Source organism: Tachypleus tridentatus, chromosome 2 (genome assembly GCF_004210375.1).
Source record: "Tachypleus tridentatus isolate NWPU-2018 chromosome 2, ASM421037v1, whole genome shotgun sequence".
Taxonomy (NCBI): Eukaryota; Metazoa; Arthropoda; class Merostomata; order Xiphosura; family Limulidae; genus Tachypleus; species Tachypleus tridentatus.
The window spans coordinates 61,143,768-61,171,217 of record NC_134826.1 but is presented as its reverse complement, the minus strand read 5'-3'; the positions used below and the strand labels follow the sequence as shown (position 1 = coordinate 61,171,217).

General features: G+C 34.5%; 2 protein-coding genes across 12 annotated transcripts in view; one reads left to right on the top strand and one right to left on the bottom strand.

The window, feature by feature from the left end:
• The window catches only part of LOC143243949 (uncharacterized), an 85,336-nt gene that overhangs the window by 19,094 nt on the left and 38,792 nt on the right, over window positions 1–27,450 (top strand). Inside the window, exons 1-4 of one of the 11 annotated variants that reach the window (XM_076487803.1) lie at window positions 3,737–3,912; window positions 21,219–21,330; window positions 23,225–23,345; window positions 25,389–25,498. In XM_076487803.1, coding sequence (XP_076343918.1) covers window positions 25,462–25,498 — 37 coding nt within the window. In that variant the 5' untranslated portion in view covers window positions 3,737–3,912; window positions 21,219–21,330; window positions 23,225–23,345; window positions 25,389–25,461. Of the gene's footprint in view, window positions 1–3,736; window positions 3,913–5,865; window positions 6,175–13,668; window positions 14,268–21,218; window positions 21,331–23,224; window positions 23,346–25,388; window positions 25,499–27,450 lie in introns of those variants that run through there. The other 10 variants (XM_076487799.1, XM_076487801.1, XM_076487802.1 and 7 more) reach the window with 10 other exon arrangements.
• Window positions 24,378–24,809, bottom strand: LOC143245512 (nucleoredoxin-like protein 2). Its single transcript, XM_076491876.1, has one exon. The coding sequence runs from the start codon at window positions 24,807–24,809 to the stop codon at window positions 24,378–24,380; it is 432 nt and encodes a 143-aa protein (XP_076347991.1).

Below are 27,450 nucleotides of genomic sequence, written 5' to 3'. Positions count from 1 at the left end.
ATAGTGTTATGGACGTAAAGTTTATTGCGGAATAAATAAACAACAAAAACAAAGAATTAAACTGAACCTTCGAAACTCGCTATAAGAAATGTTGTACCAGAGAATACTATGCGACTGTTTCATACGTCTCTAAGAATGTAATTTTGGAGCCATCGAAATAAAGATAGAGCGTGGAATTCCAAAAGTAGGTCTATGTTAAAATCTGTCATTAACTGTTTGTTTACGGCTCTAAATAGTTTGTAAGTAAGGATTAGTCCTAGCTTTTGTAAGTCCTGTGCTTTATGAAAACCGTTGAAACTATTTTAAAAGTGTCGATAAGATTTAGTGCAGTTTGTATTGGAACAGTGAACGTTTTGTAACTGTGTATTCAAGCTTGAATTTTCAAATTGAAGCTGAATTTCGAGATTCTACGTTTGAAGTAATTAGTTTAATTCAAGAAGCAGTCCCTCCGCGGATCTGCTAAGAAAATAATGATTTTTTTTTATATTGTGCACTTTTGCAAGTTGTTATATATACGCTAATATCTGATGTTTGTGTATTTTACATTATAATGTGTAACACAGCTATAAAACTACAAAATTATAGAGTTATTATTTTCTTGTTTTTTCGTATTGTACATTACGATAATACGGGATCGTAACCGGGGACAGTTGTAAAATATGAGTGCGTCTCGATTTTGTGATTTGGTTAGAATTTCGCGCAAAGCTACATGAGGTTTACGTGCACTAACCGTCCTTAATTGAGCAGTAATAGGTTAGAAGGATGACAGCTATTCATCACCACCCACCGCCAACTATTGGGCTACTCTTTTAACAAACGAAAAGTGGGGTTGACCATAACGTAATGCCCCCGCGACTGAAAGGGCAAACATATTTGGTGAAACAAGTGTCCCCTAACCACCTGGCTATGCCTGTTCGTAATTTAAATATATGCTCACTTAGTGTTTGTGAATGACGTTTCCTCATCGATCAAAGGAAAAGGTTTTAAAAAAATTCAAACAGTTCAACAAGAACATAGTAAGGATAATTAATGCAAGAATTAATTCTAGTTTCATCATTTACCAATGTAGCGAAAAATCTTAAATTCTGACGTCATCGAACTCAATTTGATTATTTCTAACCTGTAAAACTATGCAAACAGCTTTGAACTCATTTTCCCGAAGTAATTTACTGAACAGCCTATCAGTATAATCGCTTATGTATCATTAAGCGTGGTGAACATCCAAGAAATCAGATGTTGTTTAGAGTCGAATGCATTTCAGACGATTGCGGGGGATAAAAGGGGATGAAAGTAACAATGAGGAATGATAAGGAAGTATTTATTTAACTGTCGTTTTTGAAGAAAATCGAGATGTATAGACCTGAGGAAGCAGAATTTTCGTGAGCGATGAACAACGTTAAGGCTAGTCTCGATAATCGATTTCTGTATCGTAAGGACGTCATTGTTGATTTTTCTTTTTACACTTGAAACACCATTTATAGAGAATATATCGTTAGAGTGGTTTTCCACATCTATTACGTTGTAGTGATAAATTTGGTGTAAAACGTAGCCCTTAGAAGATTTGATTAATTTAAAGGGTGTCGTTGCAATCCTACCAAGGCCCGACGATGCTGCTTGTTGGAAAGCTAGCGTTGTTCGCGTGCTTAAATACTTCGCCTGCACTGAATACTTCGTACAAAATGGAGACAAGTGAAAATTGTTTACTCAAGGTATGAACCAGTGGTACAAATAATTATTTACAAAACGTTTTATGTTATCTCTTTTACTGTAGCAACACAAAGTCATAGTTGTCACATGATTACAGATACAAGTTGTTGTTTGTTTGGAATTGAGCACAAAGCTACCTTTTAGTCAGCGATATAAGATGATAACACAATGATTTTATAACGTAAATAGAAAAAATAATTAGAAATATACAAACAAGAAAATTATTTTTCACCCATATAATTGGTGGAAAGAAAAATGTAATATGAATTTGTCTTCTATGTTTGTTCATTTGTTTGTAAGAAGGGCTTGACCTAGTTGTTTTAGTGCCCGGACTGTGAATCGAGGGATTTCATGGTTGGCGTTCATTTCCCACAAAATCTTACTTTGAACTTTTGGGCTGTGTATGTACTCTATAAGTGAAAGTCAAATTACACTATTCGGTAAGTTAATTACTTCTTTGAAGTTAAACGCAAAGTTACAAAAAGAGCTATTTGTGCCCTGCCCACCGCAGGTATCAAAATCCAGGTTCTGATGTTGTAAGTCCATAGGCATTCCGCTGCGCCAATTGGGGAAAAGCACAAAGTTACACGAAAGGCTATCTTTGCTCTGCCCGCTACTGGTACCGAAATCCGATTTCTAGCAGTGTATGTCCGCAGATGCACCTCTCTGCCACTGAGGGAGGGGTGCTACAGATATAAAACAGCACATATATACAGGTTTTTATGTTACTTATGAAAACGTTCTTGAAAAATGGAGATCACTAGCTTGAAAATGCAGAATGTTCCTTGTATATGCTGAGAATGGATTAATGGTTAGCATGACCCACTGAAAGAAAGAACAAATCGCGCTGTGCATTTTGGATTACAGGTGCGTTATAAGAGTAAGTGTCAAGTCCTACTGTTCTGTCAGACAATAATAGCCCAAGATTTGACGATGAATGGCGTTGACTGAATATCTTCTTTCTAGTATATTTACTCTCAAATTTTGGGATGCCTGACGCATGAAAATAACTTTCGAATAGTTCTGCGTGAAATTTAGCAAACAAGCATGTTCATTTATTTTAGTGCATGACTTACAGAGAAGTCCTTGGTTCGTTTAATGTACGATTTATTCAAAATTCTAATATTTGCAGATGTTTGTGTTTGCAACACACAATGTTTGTCATGAATATTGCTAGGTTCCTCTCATCCTAATTACCATAAAAATACTGCATTTCCTATGTTTCGTTCTTCATTCCAACAATTACAAATATTCGTGACTCTCATATTTATTGGCTGATCGTTTTGGACAATGGTAGGCATAACTATTGCTACAATGTATCAAGACACATTTTTCTTTTTTTGATTAGCTTCCCGTTTCGATGTAAGGAGTCAAAGGTCAAAACATTGCAAAAACATATTTTGACCTGCAGTTCCTCTATACGTGCATTAGTTCAATTGGGATTTGGCACAAAGATACTTTGCGACAACTCCGACAGACATGTCAGACAAATTTATGATTTATGCCTTTTTCATTTTACAGAGGATTCTTTTTTTTTAATAGCATAATTGGATGTTTTGGCTTGCTGTTTCGTTTTATTTCAGCCAATCAAAAGTTGACAAAAATATAACAGCTCTTACAGACATAAGCAGATAAATAGATGTATCATTGAAGTGAAAAGTCAACATATTTCTTAAAATTTAGATTTTTGGCCTGCCATTCCTCAATATTTCAACCAATCCAAATGGGTTTGCACAAATATAATTTACAATTATGCAGCAGACAGTTATGAGACTTTAATGGGGCCAGAAATATAAAAACAACAAATATTGAACTTTTGACCTATAATTTCATTATATTTCGACCAATCTAGATAAAAGTTTGCATAAAGGTACCTTGTGGCGACACTCATAGCTTAGAACAGACATGTTACAGCTTGAATCTTCTTATTGTACAGGAGGTCAAAGGCAAAAAACTGCAATGTATGTGAGTGATATGCAGCCTAACCCCTTGTTTAATGTATGATTTTTCAAACAGATAAGTGTATTTGATTACAACACAGAGTGTCGGTAAGGAAAATCGCTAAGTTCCTTTCACTCTACTACCTACTGTACTGAGTCACACGCTTATGATACCACTTCAGTTTCTTGATGGAAGGATTTCTGTAAAGATGGACTTATTGTACGATTGGTCATCGTTCTATTTCAAGCTCAGGCCCAAAGAAATGTAAGTAAAGTTATATGTTTAAATATTATCTTAAGGTGTATTTGTTAAAGCTAATTAGTTCGTAATGAGATCTTAATAAGTTTTTAAGGCATTTCAGAGAGGTCCCTTTCGTCTTTTGCGTTTGATACTTTAGATAGACTTTTGTATGTTGAATAAAAATTGTTTTACAATTACTCTCTCTCTCTCTCTTTGTTCAAACTCTGCTAAAATCAAAGAATTCAAACTTAATCCAAAATACGTTTTCTGTTGAACTTTCATTTATTCTGTGGAACTCACCTGATTACTTTTGGGAGGGCCCGACATGGCCATATAGTTAAGACACTGGACTCGTAATCCGAGTGTCGCGGGTTCGAATTCCCATTACACCAAACATGCTCGCCCTTTCAGCCGTAGGGTCGTTATAATGGTACGGTCAATCCGACTATTTGTTGATAAAAGAGTAGCCTGAGAGTCGGCGGTGGATAATAATGACTAGCTGCTTTCCTTTCAGTCTTACACTGCTATGTTAGGGACGGCTAGCGCAGATAGCTCTAGAGTCGCTTTGCGGGAAATTCAAAACAAACAAAGAAACTTTGGGGAGAAATCAGCAGTGTATCTGAAGATCTTACTGGCTCAGAATTTATCCGTAAATTTTTTAAGTGTGAATAAATATATACACATTAACTTCTGTCTTATGCATTATCAGGTCAGTTCATAATTTAATATGCTTCAAATATATCTTTCTGACAATGTAGTTGAAACTGTGTTAAGTTCTATCCTTCTGATGTATTTTTTTGGTATCTCGTGTTTCCTATTCATGTGAGAGCGTTATAATGTGACAGCCAATCCAACTATTCGTTGGTAAAAGAGTAGCCCAAGAGTTGGCGGTGGGAGGTGATGACTAACTGTCTTCCTTCTAGTCTTACATTGTTAAATTAGGAACGGTTAACGCAGATAGCTCTCGTGTAGCTTTGCGCGAAATTAAAACAAACAAACAAACAAACAATCCTATTCCTGCTTTGAATATTATTACTTCGTGAATTTTACTGTACTCTGAGGTTTTCATTAAATAAAGTGGTTGGTAGTACGGGTTACGTATTATATATGCTTGTTATTGTTGGTCGTTTAAATTTATTATTCAACATTTTAAATGTTTGTTTTATTTCCCTGCCACTTAATATTAATTAAGGCAATAAAACATAAACGAGTTGTATCAATATTTGTATTATTTAGTAGTACTTTAATAATTACTTAAAGTTAAAAATTAATTGTTTTAAGATATTGAAGAGCAGTCATGTAGTGTTATAGGTGGGTTAGGCTGAGTGGCTTTCTTTTCTCAAATTTATCAGTACAAAATTAGGGATATAGCCCTCGTGTTGCTCTGCGCAAAATTCGAAAACAAACAAACAAAATTAGAGTAGCCCTGAAAAGGGGCAGAGTACCCGAGGGATACTCTGGCCCAAGTCTACACAATAACAAATTCTTACTAGTAGCCGACATGAAAGTTAGGGATGGAGGAAGAGGTCTTTTGTACCTGACCCTTCTGGGTATTCAAAAATTAACATTCCCAAATACCCACAATGAAGCGAACGAAAAAGACTATATACAAAGGACCAGGTAGTGCATGTATAGCTAGCTGTGCACGAATATTTTAAAACAATTAAAAATTACAATACATATTCTCGTATTTTAGCTAGCATCTACTAAACGCCATTTTGTTGTCACAACTTGTGCTATTTTCAAGAAAAACAAATTGTTTACTTTGGTGGTTTTAATGTATCTAGTTAATTCAGTAAATATGTTTTTGCGTTTTCGACCGTGAAAATTATTTCTTTTTTCCGTCGAAAACAAAGAGCAGATAGTAATTATTAGTCTGATAGGGACCAAGTTTTATATGTAAATGTGCCAAGAATATACTTGTAAAATTCATTCATTATCGGATGACTCCTCACACGGTGGCGCTCCTTCTGTAGGATGCTGACGATGATTTAAAACCAGAACCAGCGGATCTTCTGGCGGGCTACGGTGCGCTGATTTTCTAGTTGGCTCTTTGTACTGTTCTTACTGCACAGACCAAATATTCGAGTTGTCATAGTGAGATGAGCAGAAAGCGTTCAGTGTACTCGGCTACTTTTTCGGATAACCAGGAGGAGGCTGACGCATGAGTTAGTGTCTGTCTCTTCTCTTATCCGTTATACAAACTAGATTCGCAGTTCAGTAGTGTCTCACAAATCACAGTTTATTTTCGCTGTTCGAAGGGACTGCTGGATGTATTTCTGAAAGGTAAGAGTGGCGTGTTTGTGGTAATATGGCAAAAAAAAAAAACAAAAAAAAAACGATAATATTCTACCAAACGTGTTTTCTATAGGGTATTAAGTTCTTAAAATATGTCAGCGAAGTTGTATTGGAAGTCGCGTATTTCAAAGCACATCTATCAAACTAAATACTGTTTTAACTTGAGAAAAATACTCTGGAAGGTAGTAAGAGCAAACCATAATTGTATATGTGTATGTGGAGATCAATGCTTATAAAATCAGATGTATTCACAATCATCAAAACTATGTTTAAGTTTCTATTCTAACAATAAACCCAAGTAAAATTAATTGCACCTTTAACAACACCTATGTAAATTAATTAAACTTTTTAAATAACTTGTCACGGAACAGTTAATTAATCGGGACTTCTTCATGATTAATTGTAAGAAAATATACAAACAGAGACAGGTTGTTTCCAATAAAATGCTTCTAAGTGAATATGAAATCTTCTATAGATGAATAACTGCTTTTTCTAAAAAAACTAAACAATTGCAGGCTATGTTTCACATCAGATTACATTACCCCTAAACTATTTAAATATGTCCCTTGCATTTGGAGGGTCAAATGCTGTGAAAACCTCTTCTTCCTTTCGCAGTCGGTGTTGTAATACGTTTAAGTTGCACCATTAAATGACAAACATTACATAAGTGAGGGTTCCGTATTTATGTAAAGTCACTATCATAATTACATTACCTTTATCATGACTGTGTTCATTAATATTCAACCTTCAGCATTAGCGCTGACAGACAATCAAGAATTCAGACAGTCTCAACCAAGGCTTATTTCCATGATGTATGATGTAGTTGTCTAGTGAAAGTAATAACCTGTTTAATTTGACTGGATATAAATGACTGATTTATTAAGAAAGACTGTCGTGGAGTTGCTGTATGCTCACATAATTGTGTAGGAAAACTGAACTTATTGTGAGTGGAACTTTATCTGCTGTAGCGAGGGCTGATGAGTTCCATATAGTTTGTAAGCTCTGTTTAATTATGTGCGTCCTAGCAGGCGTGTTGTGTGTGTATATTTTTAATATGTTTCTCGGTGATTTGTCTGCGTTATTGTTACACTCCTGATATATTTCATTTGCTTCCACATCTTGCATTAGACCTCGTGTGCACGTGCTTTCCAGGTTATCTTGGAGCCTTAAGTAAGGCTTAAAATTTTGCGCATGTAGCAATCTGGGGAAGAGATCCATGTAGGAACATTCTGATCTCGTTTTATGAGTTTTATTGTATTTTGGGAACATAAGGACCCATGTTTTTTGGTGTATATGTTTTTATTAGTTTATTTCGGTAGTATTCAGCTATTCATTAAACATGGGAGGACCAAGCATGGCCAGGTGGTTAAGTCGCTTGACTCGGAATCTGAGGGTCACGGGTTCGAATCCCCCGTCATATCAAACACCTTCGCCCTTTCAGCCCTTTCACTCTTTTTACTAACGAACAGTGGTATTAACCGTCATTATATAACGCCCCCTGTGTAAATTTGCACAAAATTATAACTAAACAAACAAACATTAAACATGAGTTGAAAATTTGTGGCTGTCATAACTCTTCCAAACTGCTTCATCACCCTCGAACTTTGTAACAGTCAGTGGCATATCGCTTACATACTGATGAAGAGTAGAGAGGTAATTACTCCTCCTTAAGGGACGCACACTTTAGGAGTAAAATACTTTAATTACGTGCCCTCTACACTTACTCGACATTTTCTATTATCTGAGAAGCTGGACTATCACCGAAGAATTCCTTTTGGTAGTTCCATCTGTAGCATCCGGAACCTTAGACCTGAGAATCAGATTGTATCCAAAACTTCCCCAGGTTGAGTAAGCAGACGACACGAGCTCTCTGATGTGTTTTTTTTTTAATTACAACTATCCGTTACAGATTCAGTTAACTATTTGGTTAGTGGTTTGTCGGAATTGTTTCAAACCGTTCTGTACTTTGGGTAATTTTGAAATTTTCTATAACTACTTATCATTATTTTTAGAATTTTGCCAATACACCTGGTCACACTATTTGGTCTCTATCTTATTTCCTCTGTTTAATAATATGAAAATATTCGTGTGCTTTCAAGTATCCCAGTGTTAAAGGGACATTAAGTAGAGTAGTTCCTTGAGATGTTAAAGCAATATCTGGGTGTTTTTTTTTTTTTTGTTTTAGTAAGATGACTTGTATGCCATCTTCACCTGGTGCTTTGTTTCATTTCTATTGAAACTTTTGTTGTGGTTATTTTACAGTAAACAAAGGTGTCCTATGTGTATTTGTTTGTTTATGTGTTTGTACATGAAAAATCGTTATGAATATTGTTTAGTCTTATTCAGTAAGATTGTTTATATAATTTATGTGGTAGTTGTCCGCAAAGAGATCATTATGTGTTTTAAATATAAACTAGGTGATGGTTGTCCGTATAGAGATCATTACGTGTTTTAAACATAAACTAGGTGATGGTTGCCCATATCGAGTCAAGTTCCCTCTTTTCTTCCCCCAGACACCCATAACTAATATCTCAAGAATGTTGAAATTACATTGTATCTGTAAATAACGTTGATCACGATTCGCTGTATAAAAACAAAATATATGTAATGGTTTTTGATAGTTAAGTAATTCTTGCGCGCGTGTTTTTCTTATAGCACTGTCTGTGTTTCCTTATAAATGGCCAAGCGTGTTAAGGCGTGCGACTCGTCATCTGAGGGTCGCGAGTTTGCATCCCCGTCGCGTCAAACATGCTCACCCTTTCAGCCGTGGGGGCGTTATAATGTGACGGTCAATCCCACTATTCGTTGGTAAAAGAGTAGCCCAAGAGTTGGCGGTGGGTGATGATGACTAACTGTCTTCCTTCTAGTCTTACATTGTTAAATTAGGAACGGTTAACGCAGATAGCTCTCGTGTAGCTTTGCGCGAAATTCAAAAAGAAACAAACAAAGTTTCCTTATAGCCACATCGGGCTATCTGCTGAGTTCACCGAGGGAAATCGAACCCCTGATTTTAGCATTTTTAGTCTGTATACTTATCGCTGTACCAGCGAGGTCTTTTCTTATAGCAAAGCTACATCGGGCTTTGTGCTGTGTCCACTGAGGGGAATCGAAACCCTGATTTTAGCGAGGAACTTAATCCCTACAATGCGAAATCCCTGTTCATTCCCTTTGAAGAATTTTTTATAACGTCGCAGTTTATGTTAGTTATTTAAAATCTCTAAAACAGGTTAATTATGATTCAATTGTAGAATCCATTGTTCTATGACGTCGTATTCTTTTTTTTAGCACTTAAAAGACTTGCGCGAGATTTTTAGGCTTACTGCTCTAAGAAAATAATATATGGGTAAAAATAAATATATAATATAGTACTGAAAATTCCTTAGCCTTAATTTAGCTAGGGCGCTCGAGGTGTAATGTGCAGGTCGCGGGCTCAAATCCCGTCTTCGAACCTGCTCGCTCTTTTAGTCGTGGGGATGTCATAATATTCCGTTAATTACACTATTCGTTAGTAAAGTGTAGCCCAAGAGTTGGCGATTAATGTTATTGATTAGATACCTTCCTTCTTGTTTATCACTTCAAAATTAGGGACGGCTAGCGCAGGCAGCACTTGAGTAGCTTCGCGAGAATGTCAACAAACGGAGAATACAGTCATAAGCTGTTTAAGGCATGAAACAGGTGTTACAAATGAAACGCTCATAAGTATGCATAAGCTGTTTAAGACAGAAAAAAGGCGTTATAACTTAGACACTGAGAATACAGTCGTAAGTTGCTAAAGACAGAAAACAACTGAAATTGAAACGTTGAGAATACATAAAAATGAAACACCAATAATAGTTAGAATGCTTCGAACCACCAGTTGGGTACCGTCACTGTTAGTGATAATTTCAATGATAATCCTATTAACATCCTACGAAGATCAACCATCTTAGTAGGCTTAAGTTAGTTTTCAATCCTTATACTAAAACTAACAGTGAAAAATATTATTTTTTAAAATGTAAAAAAAAAAAGATAATAGTAAAAAATCAAAACATTATTATTAATAATTGTTTTAAATATCATAACCAGTGGTATTAATGGAATTGTTTAAAAATACTTTTAGGTTTCTGATTCGTTAATTTAACAGAAATTTACATTTGTGGCACATTTTTAGGTTTAGGGAGCGACGCGTTTAAAGAAAATCTTTTCATCTCCTTTTCAAGTTGAGCATTATGTATTATATTTACTTACATACAGTGGCGGCGCCAGGATATTTTCGTTGGGGGGCTGAGGTAAACTGTGGAAGGGCTTCCCAAAATGCCATCAGTATGAAGTATAGATGGTAAATTATAATAATGTAAATACCAAGGTACATTTCGGAAAGGAGTGCTATTTTGAACTGTGTTTTCAATACAGTTTTCATTGGAAACTCATACTCTGATTAATAATTTATTATTACAAATTAGAAATAATCTGTTTATGAAAATATGCATATATGTAAAAGAGGAAGCTCACCTAAATTCCACCCAAGGTAATACATAATAATAAAGAAAATCAAGATTAGCTTAGAATGAACATTTAATATACCATTAAGAGTAAAGCTACAAATGAAGAGAAATATAACATAAAGACATAGTTAACATACCAGAAACGAATTATCCAATGTGGAGTTAATACACTCTGAGGAAAGTAAGGCCACTATCAGGCTAACTATCTTTCATCATGTTGTGTTTATAGTTAATATTACTTCAAAACAATGCACCTGTTCTGCTGATTGGCAGCAAATTTTGGATGGCTGATACATAATGCAAAATGATATCACAGAGGACACAACACCGGCTAAATGCTTCATAGTTTTGACCTATACACAATACACTTATACATGCATGCTATGTTTTACTTTTCAATAAAAGATAAATGAAATTAATGGGTAAATACCTGTGAAACCTTTGGTTTATCAAGTAAAATCCCTGATGAGCTGTTGTAACTTGAAATCAACGTGGTTGTCTAATCTTCGTCAAAGCCCAAGATAGAATGGCATTACACAGGGAGCGGCAATACAGCGCATGAGTTTCAGTGCATTCAGTACGTTGCTATGAGACCCATGACACATACTTCCGTCTTAATGAAGACGTTGAGTTCTACAGATCTATGTCTCTTTGATGTTAATTGTTAAGCAACAACGACGATTGTGTTTTCCATATTTTATGAATATATGTAGGTAACAATATTGGGGGGCTTGGCTCAAGCCCCCCCCCCTTTGCGCTGCCACTGCTTACATATCAAAGCAAACTGCGTTGTGTCATTAGAATAGTGATAAAATAACATTATTAACCATGAGAAAGGGTATTAAAATAGCTTTATTAACCGGAGAGTAAAAAACAGGAGAGTATTTAAACAGAAACGATTATATGGGATATGAAACATTTAAAAATAGAAGTATATTTTACTCTGAATTCAAGAGTACTCTTTGGTTACAAACTTAAGAATTTATATATCAGAATAGCTGGTGTGAGTATTAACACTTTTATTGATAAGGAGAGAACCTGAAGATGACCTAGGAAGGTCAAAATGTGGTTCTCTCCTTATCAATAAAAGTGTTAATACCCATACCAGCTGTTTTAAAATACATTTTTATTTCAAATGAGTTTTTCATAATCAAGAATTACTTTACCATAGAGAAACTTAAGAATTAATGAATTTCTTCCAGATAAATGAGTGCACATTTCATTTTTATATTTCTACTCAAAATTAAACTGTTAAAATTATTGTGGTAATGATCATTTCTAGTCTTAGCTCTCTGATAAAATTGTTCGTTTTATTTTGTCTTAAATACGACAATTTTGTAACGGCGTGACTTTCTCTAATCAGCTCATGAATTAATGATGATGTCATTAATGTGGGGGATATTGTTAGCACGTTCCTCTGACTAGAATAGGTTTAATTTTGATAATGCCGTAATATATTTGTGTACACTGTAAGAATGTTACAATATATACTCATGCATTATAGTTTGTTTCTACTACTTAATGAATAACGTTACAGCATATATTCTATCATTATAGTTTGTATTTAATAATATTACCACTATGTACTCAGCCACTATCCTATTGGGTAATTTTACCAGTAAGTACTCCGTTAATATACTTTGTTCCTATTGGGTAATCCTACCACAAAGTACTCAGTCATATGCTTTGTTCCTATTGGGTAATCTTACCATAAAGTACCCAGTCAATAACTTTGTTCCTATTGGGTAATCTTACCACAAAGTACTCAGTCAATATACTTTGTTCATATTGGGTAATCTTACCACTATGTACTCAGTCAATATACTTTGTTCCTATTGGGTAATCTTACCACTATGTACTCAGTCAATATACTTTGTTCCTATTGGGTAATCTTACCACAAAGTACTCAGTCAATATACTTTGTTCCTATTGGGTAATCTTACCACTAAGTACTCAGTCAATATACTTTGTTCCTATTGGGTAATCTTACCACAAAGTACTCAGTCAGTATACTTTGTTCCTGTTGGATAATCTTACCACAAAGTACTCACTCAGTATACTTTGTTCCTATTGAGTAATCTTACCACTATGTACTTACTCAGTATACTTTGTTCCTATTGGGTAATGTTACCACTAAGTACTCAGTTACTGTACTGTATTTATATGGGTGATTTTACCACTATGCACTTGGTAACTATATCTTGTTTCTGTTCGCTAATATTATTGGCATACATTCAGCCACTATAGTTTGTTTTATTCATTAACTTGAGTCACATGTATTCAGGTACTATCATTTGCTTTTGTTCAATACTTTTACCAGTATTTACTCATTCATTATAGTTTGTACTTATTACAGTAATATTACAAGTATATGCTCTGTCACAGTCGTTTGTTTATATGTATTTTACTCAGTTATTATGGTTTGTACGTACTGAAATAATTTTGTTAGTATATACTCAATAATAGCTATAGTTTGTGTGTTTTTACTTACTATGCTAATAGTGTCGATATATGTTCAGACATTGAAGTTCATTTCTATTTATTCGTACAATATTACTAGCATGTATTCAGTCGCTGAAATATGTTTTCACAAGTTTTAGTACTGTTAAAGGCACTTGTGATTGACTTTTGTATGTCTGAACATGCCGCAGATATTTTCATGGAATTTCTATATTGTTTTTTGATGTTTTCTTTCTGTGATGAATACCAGAAAACGCGTAGAAAAACCTGTGTAAAATAACTTGGTTTTCAACACTAGAACACAGATGCCTGTATTTGCGACTTGGGTCCAAGCATAGTCTAGTGGCATACTTCTAGTCTGTAGAGCTAATTTCCACGTTTGCGTCCTCCCCTCCAGAAAAAAAGAGGGAGGGAGATGAAATGAAAAAGTGACGATTCGCTCTGACAAGAGTAGCACAGGATTTGACAGTAGGTGGTGTTGACAAACCGTTTTTCCCTCTTGGAGTTCACTTCGAAATTAGGAAAGGATACCACAGACAGCCTGCGTGTAGCTTTGTGTGAAATCCAATAAACAAACAAAAATGTATTTCGATCTGAAACGCCTTAGTGAGTGAATCAGAATGGTAGGCGGTGTTTAATAACTTTAGGAGCAGCTGGCACAGACCACTCTCGTGTAATTTTATGCGAAATCCGACAAACAATTGCGTTGTGAAATATATTGCTGCGTGAGCCAGAGTGGTGTGATTTATATAACTGTACAAGATACAAACTCGTCCCGTTATAAAGAAGAAACCTATTTGGCCATGTTTAACTTGTGATTGACTGAGGACTGCCATTTTGAGCTATGCCAGTTGTCACTAGCTTTAGAAGATTCATGATGGTGATAGCTGGCCAAATCAGCCTAATATAGCTGTGACGTTCAGATTACTACTGGGGTAGATTTTATTAATGGCACTTACTTTAGTGTTGAAAGAGCAACTAGAGACTGATTATCAAACTGTGGGTTTCTTCAAAAGTTATATTCGAGTGTATTAAAATATAAGTACTTCAATAACAAAGAGGTTTCAACATCTTTCAACCACAAACGACGGACCCTTACAGTTGTATTGAGCGTAATAAGTTAAAGTGAATTATTAGGTAAGTTGTGAAAAAAATAAACTATTTCAGAGAAATATAAATTATAACTATGAGATTTTGCTTTACGCGTATGACGAATCCTTTGGTTTCTTAAACTTGTTTCATTATTGACATTTTAAAAATCAGATATACCGATCTAAATAACGTATTTAAAAAAAAATAGTCATAACTCTTCTTATAACTTAAGACCTAAATAATGTATTTTGAGGAATGAGGTTTGGGTTTTTGAATTTCGCGGAAAGCTACTCGAGGGCTCTCTGTGCTAGCCGTCCCTAATTTAGGAGTGTAAGACTAGAGGGAAGGCAGCTTGTCATCACCACCACCGCCAACTCTTGGGCTACTCTTTTACTAACGAATAGTGGGATTGACCGTCACATTATAACGCCCCCCACGCTGAAAGGGCGAGCATGTTTGGCGCGACGGGGATGCGAACCCGCGATCCTCAGATTACGAGTCGCACGCCTTAACACACTTGGTCATGCCGGGCCTTGAGGAATGAGGCACAATTATTCTTATAACTTAAGGCTCCAGTGGCCAAGCGGAATGTCCACGGACTTACAACGCAAGAAACCGGGTTTCGATACCGTAGGTGGGTAGAGCATAAATAGTCCATTGTTTAGCTTTGTGCTTTAAACAACTTATAACTTAAGACCTAAATAACATACTGTGAAGAAAGAGTCATATTTCTTATAACTTAAGACATAACTAACGTATTTTGCGGAATGAGATGTAATTTTTATTATATCTTAAGACCTAAATAACATATTTTGAGCAAAAATTCATATTTCTTCTTATAACTTAAACCTCAGAATTAACCTGTTTTCCATGTAGAAATATATAAATATATCATTCGTATTTTAGAAACAAGCACGTTCAAATTCCAAAGTTTCACAGTTTATAAATTTTTATCCCTTTTGAATTCATTTCAGCTTACCTAGGTTTTGTCCTAAAATCTCCATTTGTTGTTGTCCCGGCATAGTCAGGTGGATAAGGCACTCGGCTCGTAATCTGACGGTCGTGGGTTCGAATCCCCGTCACACCAAATATACTCGCCTTTTTAGCTGTGGGGGCGTTACAATAGGATGGTCAATCCCACTAATCGTTGGTAAAAGAGTAACCCAACAATTAGCGGTGGGTGGTGATGACTAGCTAGCTGCTTTACCTCTCTAGTCTTACACTGCCAAATTAGGGACGGCAAGCGCAGATGGCCCTCGTTTAGCTTTGCGCGAAATTAAAAAACAAACGAAATAAACAAACCATTTGTTGTATTTTCACTTTTTTATATGTTGATTTATTTTCGTTCAGTTTATTTCCGTTATTATCTTCTCGCACATTTTCTTCATTTCGTTTCATTCCTAAACTTTTGTGACCCAGTAACTCAGCAGTAAATTTATTGGTTTTGATACTCCCGGTGAGAAAAGTACAGATAGTCAATTGTGCAGCTTTGGGCTTAACAGCAACAAAATCCTAAACCTTTCAGCCGTGGTACAATGGATCAAAGAATGGCTCTGACTTTGTTTTATGTGTTTTTTTTTTCAAGTACAAACTTTTATCTCAAAGCTTCATCTTTTGACCGATATAAGATCTAATTAAAGTCGCAGTTACTGAGGCCATCTTTTTGTTTGTTATGTACTTTTTCTTCACTATTTACACCTGCGAGAGTTGTTGATTTAAAGCAGTTTTCATCGTTCAATTCTGAGGAAAGAAATTCTGTTTTTACAACATCGGTAATATCAAGTATTCGATTTGTTAAAATAAAATGTTCGTTCAGTGCTCACTTGTTTACTATCATTCCTTTTGGTATTACCACAACATATTGGATTATTTATTCGATTCATTCAGATGTAATTTAAGTGTATAAATTTTCCATGTGATAAAACAGTACATATACGTACATATAAACACACGTTAAGTTAATCTTTTAACATTTTTTTTCAGTCCTTACCTATTTCTATAAAAACCAACAACTGTATTTTGTCTCTTGGAAGACGAACATAAGAGTCTTATGTTTTTCTGTAATGCTTCGAAAACTACTATGTGTAATGTGATACACTATTAATAACACTATATGAACAAGACTGACGTGTAGATTATTGTCGTGGATGGCAAAGTTTACCTGAAAAATTCAGTTCAGTAATTTTGAAGAATGTATGTGATAAATTCGTCATTCAATCTATGTTCATGAGGGAAATGTCAATTATTATATGTTAGTGAAACGCTTATTTCACAGGCAAAGTCAAATATGGTGAGAAAACACTTTATGCGACACAAGCTAAACGGACAGGTCAGAAATTTCTAGAGTTCAGTTAAGCTACTAATTTTAAGTCCCTGATCACAAGAAAGGTAGTCAGTTTATAGTAACTCCATCATAAGGACTGTGGACCAAGTTAGGGGGGTTGACTGGGGCTGAAAGTGCAAACGTATTTAACGGTGTGTGTCAGGTTTTATGTATAAGCCGGAAATTTTACAATAGGCGTCTGTGACTTGCTGACGATAAATTTCAAAAATAGACAAACAACACACAGTTCAGTTGTTTTATAATGATGTATTGAAAGAAATCAAACGTATATATTGATATACTGTTGGTTATCACGTGAGTATCCAGACCTTTAAATAATAGTCTCTCTCTCATCAACTTTCGTACAGACTGATTCAGTTACTTTAAAACACAACTTGACAAGATCAGTTATTCTTCCTGTTGTGTTTCTACAATACAAACTGTGATAATTTCTATATGTGTAAAAATGGCTCGAAATTAGGTTGATATTAGGTTGAGAAATTTTTTTACATAGAGGAGCGAACAACGGTCATCGTTAGGTTCACAAAGAAAGGAAGAGGTAACTGACCGGAAGCTGACCACTGAGTCTCGGAATGTAGAGGGCGTGCTTAGATGTTTGAATATATAATTTTATATTACTTATTTTACTATTATTATTTATTATATTATTTTTAATATAGGAATAAAGGTGTTCCTTTGTATTGTTTTTTTTTTAGCTTGAGTTGTTGTATAAGTAAGACATCTTTAATTTTGCGTTTGTTTATGTTTGTTTCTTTATTTAGTATTTGAGTGTTTTCTATGGTTATATTGTGTTTGTTTGACTTGCAGTGTTCGAAAACGTGTGAAGGTGACTCTTTATGTTCTTTAAATCTGGTTTCCATTTTTTTACTTGTTTCTCCAATATAGAAATCGTGGCAGTTATCACATTGTATTTTATAAATAATGTTGGTGTGGTGTTTGTCAGTGTAGTTTTTAATAATGAAAACTAATAATAGTTTTTATAATAGTTAATACATTTGGTATTAACTGGAATGTCATATTTTGTTACTAGTTTTTGCCAAATATTAGTTATGTTTCTGCTGATGTCGGGAATATATGGTATGCAGTAGTATATGGTTTCGTGATTTTTTGATTCGTGAGATATATTTACTTTTGTTGGTTGATTTTGCTTTATTTCTAGGTGTGTGCGAATAATGTTTTCTACAGTTTGTGGAGGAAACTTATTGATGTTGATGAAGTATTATTTTATTTTGTCTAATTCATCGTTAATTTTATCTGGTGAGCATAGTTTTATGGCTATGTTTGTTTGGTTTCTTAGTATGTTAAGTTTTTGTTTTGTTTCATGTGTTGAGTCCCAAGGAATGTATATTCCAGTATGGGTGATTTTCTTTTTTAAATTGTGTATCGGTTCTTGTAATTTTGAGGTTAAAAAATGATATTTGATTGCTTTCTTCTTGTTCACATGTGAAGTTAATGTATAGCGTTAATGTGATTGAAAAAATTAAGTGTGTGTTCTGTAGATGTGAATCCCACAACCGTGTCATCAACATATCTGTAGCAGTATAGTGGTGGATGTAATGCTGCGTTAACTGCTTGTGTTTAAACTTGTATCATAAAAATATTGATTAGAACTGGTGATACTGGGTTGCCCATTTGTTTGAATATACTTGTTTTTGTTGAACATGAAGTTATCTTCATTGTGGTGAATTCTATGAAGGTTGCTAATTGGTTGCTAGGAATGTCTATAGATGTTTAACAGATATATTTTTTTCTACAAGTGGGTTTTCTCGACATCACTGTGATAATTTCTCTTGAAAATTACCACTACAACTGTTTATTATCACAGATGTTTCCAGAGGTTTAAGTAATTGTCTCTTTTTCTACATAGGTTGGTTCAGTTACTTTGAATACAATTGATAAGACAAATTGTTTTTTCGCTACTTTTTTATCACAGTACAGTTTGTGATAATTTCGCTGTTATACACCCTTTATGGATGAGTTTATAATCACACAGTTTAGATCCATCTCTCAAAATAAATTTCCGACGCGCATTTATATCCCGACATAGGTATAAGAACGTTCCACACGCTACTAGATATAATGATATAATAATGCTTAATTAAAACAACGAGAAAAACTTGAAAGGTTCTGGTAACCTGACTGATTGATAACTTGAACCGCACAACTTACGATTCGTAAACAGTTGCTTAAGCAAACTTCCGATAAACTACCGCTTCTAAAAATACCTATATTTAACAGTCGCTCTATACAAATTATCGAAATCATAACTCAAATTAATCTGAAACAGTTGTGTATGTTTAACATTGTGGTGGTGTGGAATTTGGAAGTTTCGATCCGCAATCCGGCACGTTGTCCACTAAATCGTGCTGACATAATTATAGGACATTATAGCACCGAAGACAGTAGTGAAATTTATATTTCAAACAGCTTTTCGACTTATTACAGACATTAGTTACGTGATGTAGTATTCAGATATTTTAGACGTTTCCTATTTGAAGAGACAACTACACACACAGACACACACACACACACACAGAGAGAGAGAGAGAGAATGTTTTTAATTTCTCAGCAGCTTTAAACGAATAACACAAATAACACATTACATCATCGTCTTCAGGTAAGTCACTGTCTTGTTGGAACCCAGCGATGACGTCTTCAAGAATAGATCGTGCTTTATTGAGACTGATTAGCCTAATTGATGTACCACTTGTGATGACAGTGAATCTGTCTTGAAACGACACTATGGAAATTGTGTCTTCGCCTCGCTCTTCTGCTGAGACACTGGTCAGCTGACGTTGCATCATTTAATATTCGAGATTAAGGTAAAATTTCCAGAAGCCATCTTACTAATAACGTTTAACATCTCAGTAGTTCAGACTACAGTTTACCATTTGTAAAGCATTTGATGTTCGTATCAAGGCTTGTACTTGGATTTTCTTTCTTGTGTAAACAAACGTCACATCTCAATGATGCATTTTCGTTTTGGAGCACTATAGCTTGACGATATTATTACATAAGTCACTCTGGTGGCCAGATCTTTTTCAGAAGAATTGTCCTGGATTCGTGACCACTACGAGGGAAGACCACTCTCACAAATATAGTCGTAAACCGTTGTCCACTAGTTAGTGCAAGGGTTTTGTGGCCGGTAATTATCACTTTGTTTCTTTTTCTGGTTCGATTCCCACTTAATTTTCGTTGAGTCATGATGGATTACCGAATCTTGTAGCCAAAGGAAATGCATATATTTAAACAGGAAATAGTTGTTTGTACTCAAAATGCGAATATATGAGTTATTTATTAAATTCCCAAAAATGAAGATTGACCTATATGAAAAATCATCCGGACTGTGAGTAATCCGGGTTTTCGATGTCCAGGTTAACGGTGGTTGACAGTAGTACCACACATCCAGTGCTTACGAACTCGACTGGGACACGACAGACATAGTATTGGATGAGACGTCGTTATTTATAACAACTGTTACGGTGTTATTTGCAACACAATTAATCTATTACTCATAAGTGATCATAACGTATGTTCAGTATGATTGTCTGTTGAGCCGTTTGCAACTATATTTTGTCATTTATTTTAAGAAAAGGAAGCTGACCACAATGCATTTCTGATAAAAATGTTCAAGTTTCGATTCCGTGGGTGCATTCAGTGCAATAGAGTAGTTTGTTTCACAAAGTAGCTGCGGGATATTTCCGTTGAATGCCACTGTTCTTAGTTATTTTACTGAACGCAAGAAAAAACCCAGTGTAGAAGTAAGCATTTTTTTATTGTCGTTCCTTCAGCAAGAAACATCAGAGAGAAAATATTCAATTCAAATACATTTATTCGATATGGCACATAAAATCATGTATTTGTATAATACCGACATGTAAACCGAACAACAACAAATGCACACTCAAACGCGTTCCTCTTTAAACGTTTCTTCCGTTCAAGCTGCTAATTTCGAAAGATTTCTTTCAATCTGTCGACGAAGTCATATTTTTTTCAGTGAAATTAAACGCACATAAACAATTTTGTTCTTATGTTATTTCATATTGATTGTTCAGCATATTCGAAGACGGACGTAATGTAAGCATCAATATGAAATTTTAGGAATTACAAAATAATTTCTTTGCAATATACTCTTGAAAAGAAGCGTTGTTGATATATATGTATTTCTTCTCGATGATTAATTTTAAATAGATGCAGAGCATGAAAGGGAAACAGACAATATAGCTATTAATATGAATTAATCACTTTATTATAAAGAACTGGAGAATATCAGCAGTAAAACTCTTAAGTAAATGTTTTCAACAGCGTAAATTTGAATTTGCTTACTACTATCAAAATTAGTAAACGATTTATCAAGCCAATAAATATGTGATTATGTTTCAAATTAGGCCCACAAACTACACTACAATAAGATAGAATATGTAGTATTTTAATGAGACTAGAAAAAAAATAACTTAGGATTCTGGACAAACTTTAGTTATGAATAAACCAAGTTTTCAATTCTTTATGCAAGTTATAAAGTTTACTGAAGAAAAAAAGAAGTTATGGTCTTACATGATATATTACTGACCACGCGAGTTGATATTTGAAATGCGTAAAGAGGTTTTTGATATAAATTCTCTTGAAATAATTTTATTCGTTTAATTTCCTAGATTTTACACACACCCGTCGTTTCTTAGGACGCTGAATCGATCGATCCATTACCTGTGTGGTATGTTCAACACTGAATGTTAATATAAGTGGAATTTTCAACCTGAACAGTAGGTATGTCATGGCTTGGTTGTTAATTTACTCGACTCGAAATCTGTGGGCTCCAGTTTCGAGGTTTTGAATCCCATTCCCGAATATGTTTGGTCTTCCAGCTTTAAGGGTGGTGTAATGTACGATCAATCCCAATATTCAATTAGAGTAGCCCAAGAGTTTGTGAAGTTTTGTTGACCATCTAAGTTCCCTCTAGCCTATCACTGCTAAATTACGGACGACGAGGCAGATAACCCTTGTGTAGCTTTATGCAAAATCCAACAAACAAACAACCTGAATGATGGAAATCATTGTTATTCTTATAACAATTGAAAGAACAGTTTCTGCAGCATCATGTTTTAAGCCATGCACCCCTTCGATTCACAATCCAGCATGCAAACAACCACGATTCTTCCTGAATTTTAATAAATTATTTATTTTGTTGCGTGGTTAGCTTCCGTTACAAGAAACAATTAATTATTCTTTAAATTTTTGAACATCATACAACGTTTTTTTGAAACATAGTCGCACGTTATCACTAATTAAACAGTTTTTGAGAAAACTGTTGGAACACTGAGTTGAAGCAACATGAGTTATAAGTACACAGCGAAAAAATATATAAATTTAAAATAAGTTAATGAAATAATTATTGAGAGAAAAAAAGTACTGACATGGTCAACATTTTCGCCAGACATTTGTGATGAAGACCACCTCACAGAAATTACGTAATAATTTGTATGTTATACAAATGTTTAACTACACCTTTGAACTTTCAACGTTAAAACTTAGTCCCTGTTTACTCCCATGCTCTACTTTACTTACGGAAGACCAAAGTTGAAGTAATAACATATTTTAGCGGATTAATTCGGTGAAAAATATTATACACTCCATGAATTATGCAGTATAATATTATGTCTATGAAATCCGTGGTAATCTCAGAAGTCCATTGTTAGTTTCGAAATTATGACAAGAAAGATTAAATGATCGTAATTAATGAACACATTAGTATTTTAAGGTTTGTTTCTTGTAAGGTGTAGCATAAGCGCCTAACACACAGAGCAGAAGGGGCACATACCTCTCCTACTTTTTCCAGTTAGTGTGTATTTACTATTAATAGTAAATATGGCAAATTTACTTGCTCTCCCCTCAATTTCCAACAAAGTTAAGTAACCCGATGCTACTGTTATATAAAACTGTTTATGTATATACAGCTTCGTTAATTTCAAGTTATTACGTTACCGTAAAGAAGGAAACGCGCACTCTTATAGCCTCACGTTAGATTTATGATCCACTTTTCTTGTCGTCTTCTACACGTTGATAAACTACGGTGGTCCTTGCTCAGCCCCTACCCCAGAGAAATAATGCACCCAGTCTAATACTACTTTCACGGTATTCTGTTTCTATCTTGTACGATCACATGATTTTTATTTGTAACTAAAGTTAAATGTATTAATTAGACTTTCCTGCCTTGATGAAAAGTACAAATAGGATGGTTTATAATTTCATCATCTTAGAACTTTCAGAGAACGTTTTCTTTTCTTTCTATCCCATTTTGTTTCTTATATTTAAGTTTCATTTTTGTATTTTGTTGTTCTCTTGGTCCATTTCAATGGGTGAAAGGAATAAACTAAGAAGTTTGAATATAACATTTTAATTATAGTTTAAATTTATTTTATTTTCACACCTCTACACTGTATGAACTTTTATATAATAGGACTTATTTTACATTTAAACTAGAGTTTGTTTGTTGTACATATATCTTATTGTGCCCCAGTAAAAATCGCTAAGTTACAAGCTACACATAACAACAATGCAGGATTGAAAGTAAGACAATAACTTATTACGGTAAATTTGATTTTATAAACTTTCTCTACGTTAATATACTTTATGAACAGTGTAAATTATTTCTTATGATTAGGCCTGCATCACAACATAGAATACGGTCGTCGTAACAATCTGCCGATAACAAACGAGCATCCACAGAAGGCCTACTAAATCAAAGTTCCTGCTATTTAGGATAATAGCAAAAGAAATTCAAAGTAAGGCGGTTTATAGTAATCAATTGCTAACAAAAGCTAATTATGTACACCAAAGAGAAGATTTCTATTTATTTTCATAACGTTTGTAAGTTTTAATACTTGGCCAATATTAGAATAAGGTAAACTCAACGTGCCCTCATTTAGGCAGAACTGTAGTGTTATAAGACAAACAGAAATCGATGCAACAAGCTTGATAAAACACATAGTTCCCATGTAGGTCAGCGATAAGTTTATGTATTTACTGTAGACAGATAGCCCATTGTGTAACTTTTCAAAATACACCAACACCAGTATGTATATACACACACATTGTCTTAAAAATTAATTCTACGTTCTCTTAGTTAAATTGAACTTTTCTCAACACAGTAAGTGAAAAGGGGGGAATGCAGTAAGAAAAACGATTTTTTGATACAGATTGTTTTATTCGTTATATTTCATTATTGTACAAGAAAATTCAAAATTTTCTACAACCTTTAAATTCGTTTATGTTGGGTCGATAACGATTAAAATTATTTCTGTGAATCCTTTAACACTGCTTGTTCAATTAAACATGCTAAAACTATTATTCTATACTAGTTAAATAAATGTGATTAATTAATATACTGGAATTAACACTTTAGTTACGCAGCGAACTAACTACTGTAAGTGTTAAGGGCCGTTTTGAGCAAATATGGAAATTTTAAAAGCAGAATATGAACTAGAAACAAACTTAGATAAAGACAAAATCAAGTAATTGAAGGAACATAGAAAACAGATATCAGAAGGCTTATGTAATTGAGCAATCAAATAGTGCGACTATACGCTACTTACTGCAGATGAAAGACTTTGAGGACGGACAATGAAAAATAGGTCTAAAGTCTTCTTGTTTGTCTTTCCGAGATAGTTCATTTAACGTCAGTAAAACCCTCAATAACCGTGAGGTACATTTACAGTTTCAAAAGCCAAAGATATATTTGTTATTATATTTTCTCAAGTAGTGTTGCAAAAATAACCTTAACTACAATATGATTTTTTTCATGTTTTCTATCATCGTCATCGAGACCATTCACTAAAGGCTTTATCTTCCTTTTCTTGAAGTTCTTCCACCCCTTCTTTAGTCACAACTCTTCCGTCTTTCTTCACGATGATCAAAGCCGGAATGGATCGGACATCATAAAGTTGTATTAATTTTTGACGAACATCAGAGTTGAAAGGAATTGCGGGCCATCCGATTTCCATCTGATCCATATAGCCAAACATAGCTTCTTCCTTGTCGTCACTGGATATAAGAATGACCTCAAATGAAGCTCCTTGCTTCTGGAGCTTCAAATATATATCATCGAGGTAGGACGTGAAACCTAAACACCATGGACACGACCGGTTTCCGAAAAAAAAACCCACTACTTCTTTGTCCTCTAAAAATTCTTTGGCTTCGACCTCGCTCTTGTCCCTTCTTATTAGTTTTAATCCTTTGATAAGTTCCATGAGTAGAAATCACTTTAACTTTTTTTTTTCTTCACAAGGATATAGGTTAGTTCCTATTCTGGTTTGGAAGTGTCACAGTTACTTGACATATATACAATACGCTCACCGTCTTCTTGTGGTAGGAACTGAAAGTGGTAGACCTACAATGTTTGGAATGTAGACTCACCTATATATTGCTGGTTACCCTGGTAACCAGAAACTTGTTACGTGTATCGATTAGATACCGCTAGATAGCGTTCTACTGCTAGAAGAAACCGAGTTACTATAGATTTCTAACGCTCAAAACGTCTACTATTTTCAGAATTTTAACAGCAACATAACAACAAAATATAATTCTAGGAAACATTTTTTCCCTTTTACTCGTCTCCTTTTTTCCTGTGTTTTAATTATAAATCTGTTTGATAGTTTTATTTATTTAAAAACGTTTATTGATTTGAGTAAAAGCTTAAAACTGTTAAACGACTCTTCTATATATATTTTTTCACATGGAGCATGAATAATCATTTCTCTAGGAGGTTAACTAACTAAATTATCCATCATTTAATCACAGTTATTTGTTGTTTTTCTGCTATATCATAGTTTTCCAACACACTCGTTCACCAACCAGAACTAAAACCCACAGCTATTATACATTAAAGAAGAAGAAAAGACAATGGAAGTGAGAATATTGTCGGACAAAAACCACGATGGTAAGTTAAAGGATCACTGAATGTTTTTAGGACATTGAGAAATAGATTTTATTTAAGTACATATTTAAGATCTTGGTCATTACGTTTATAGAACCAAGACTATTTAATCACAGTTTGCTAATATAACCTTAGTAATGTGTAAAGGTAATGAGAATGGGTATTTTTCCAGATGTTAAACACGAAACAAAAACACGAACAATCACGTGTCTGATTCAGGGGATGATAGGTGGTGAATTATCAAAATGAACGCAGTAATCTATAATAAAATAATGGCGAAAATAATGAGCAAATGCTCTAGTGACACCACCTAGTGGCAAAATTTGGAAACCCAGTATTTTGTTTGTTTGGTTGAATTTAGAAGTAATAGACTAGAAGGGAAGACAGCTGGTCTCCACCAGTAATGGACAGCTCTTGTTATACTTTTTACTGATGAGTAGTGTGATTGGTATTCATATTATAATATCGTTATATTATGTCTGGTGACAGGTTTTAAACCAGCATCTCGCAGAATATAAGTCGAGTGTTCTAACCACGAGGCCGTTCCAGACACGAGGCACATATTAAAAGTATTTCAGTTGTATAACGCACGGTTCGTCCTAAACACCGTTAAAAATACCGACATGACCTTAACGCTTTGTATTACTACATGTGTGAGCTTTAACTTGTGAATATGACTACTTACTATATTTAACATAACCTTTAATAAAGATATTTATATAGTATCTACAATTAAATGGTGGAATCTCTATGTCACTAAGATAATATATATATGTTAAAATGATTTTGGAGCCTCATCACGTCGTCACAGCCAATGTCACCTAGTTCCGTATCTGATAGCCATGTATCCTTACAACAGCTGTGCATCTTTGTCTGTGTTGCAAAAGGGTCTGTCGCAAGACTTTTAAATTCAAAGCACACTACACTTTTGTACTGGCTATCCATAATCCATCTAGTGTGCGAGAACGACTGTTTCCTAGCATATATTTCCACAGTATAACCCTTAAGAATTGTGTTCAGTAGTTTTATCGGTATGTCTTTATATGGGACAGCATGAATACACATTTCATTCTCCTGCTGCTTGATGTATGTAACGTTCGAGCGGATATATCATGGAAGCAGCTTGTATACACATGAATTATGTCGTTTATCAAGATGGTTATTCTTCTTGACTATGTACATGGGTAGCTTTTGCCACTGACATTTATGTTCATGGATTATATGTTACAAAACTCCATACTTTGCTTACCACTGTTAGAGTACGACTTCCTGCAAGGCCCTTTCTGGAAGGTCCTGAGTTCCCGGTTGTTCCATATTCCTTTGCTTTTCAATACCATTTAGCTCAAGGTATAACCCCGTCTTTCAGATTTTAAACCTCCGATGTGAAGAAATCTTTAATATCTTAGTATATGAATATTTTGCTTCAGAAAGGATTGTTACACGCCTTTCACAATAACAATCAATTGTTGACAAGGCCATGCCCGAGAATAAAAATTTTACACCATTTCTTGCTCCCTTTTGCACGTTTCTGATTTTCGGTGTCATCACATTACCTAAGAGCCCATAAAACAATACTTTCATTGTTTTCCTTGTACAGTTACATTGGCTGTGTCTACCATGGAACTTTCTGATTTACTTATTAAAAATCGTTTTAGTATCGCGTACCAAATTCACAGTATATATCCATATATACTTCAGTACTGTACAAAAGTGTTAGGACGAGAAAATATTTTGCCATTTTTTCCCTTATTTTCATGGACTAATTCTTCTACCATTACAGAATGTAAATTTTAACATTATAACACTGATCCTGTTGACAATTGAATGAGTCGATATTAGAATACTTATCATTCCTTAGAATTCCCATGTACTTGTATCAAGGGTATGTCATGAGGATTCTACTTGAATGAAGATACTGATAAAATTTAGGGTCTGAACCAACTGTCATGGTACCC

Bases quoted from the DNA above. Each gene is read 5' to 3' on its own strand.
- LOC143245512 (XM_076491876.1), bottom strand. From the start codon at position 24,809: ATGGAACTTATCAAAGGATTAAAACTAATAAGAAGGGACAAGAGCGAG.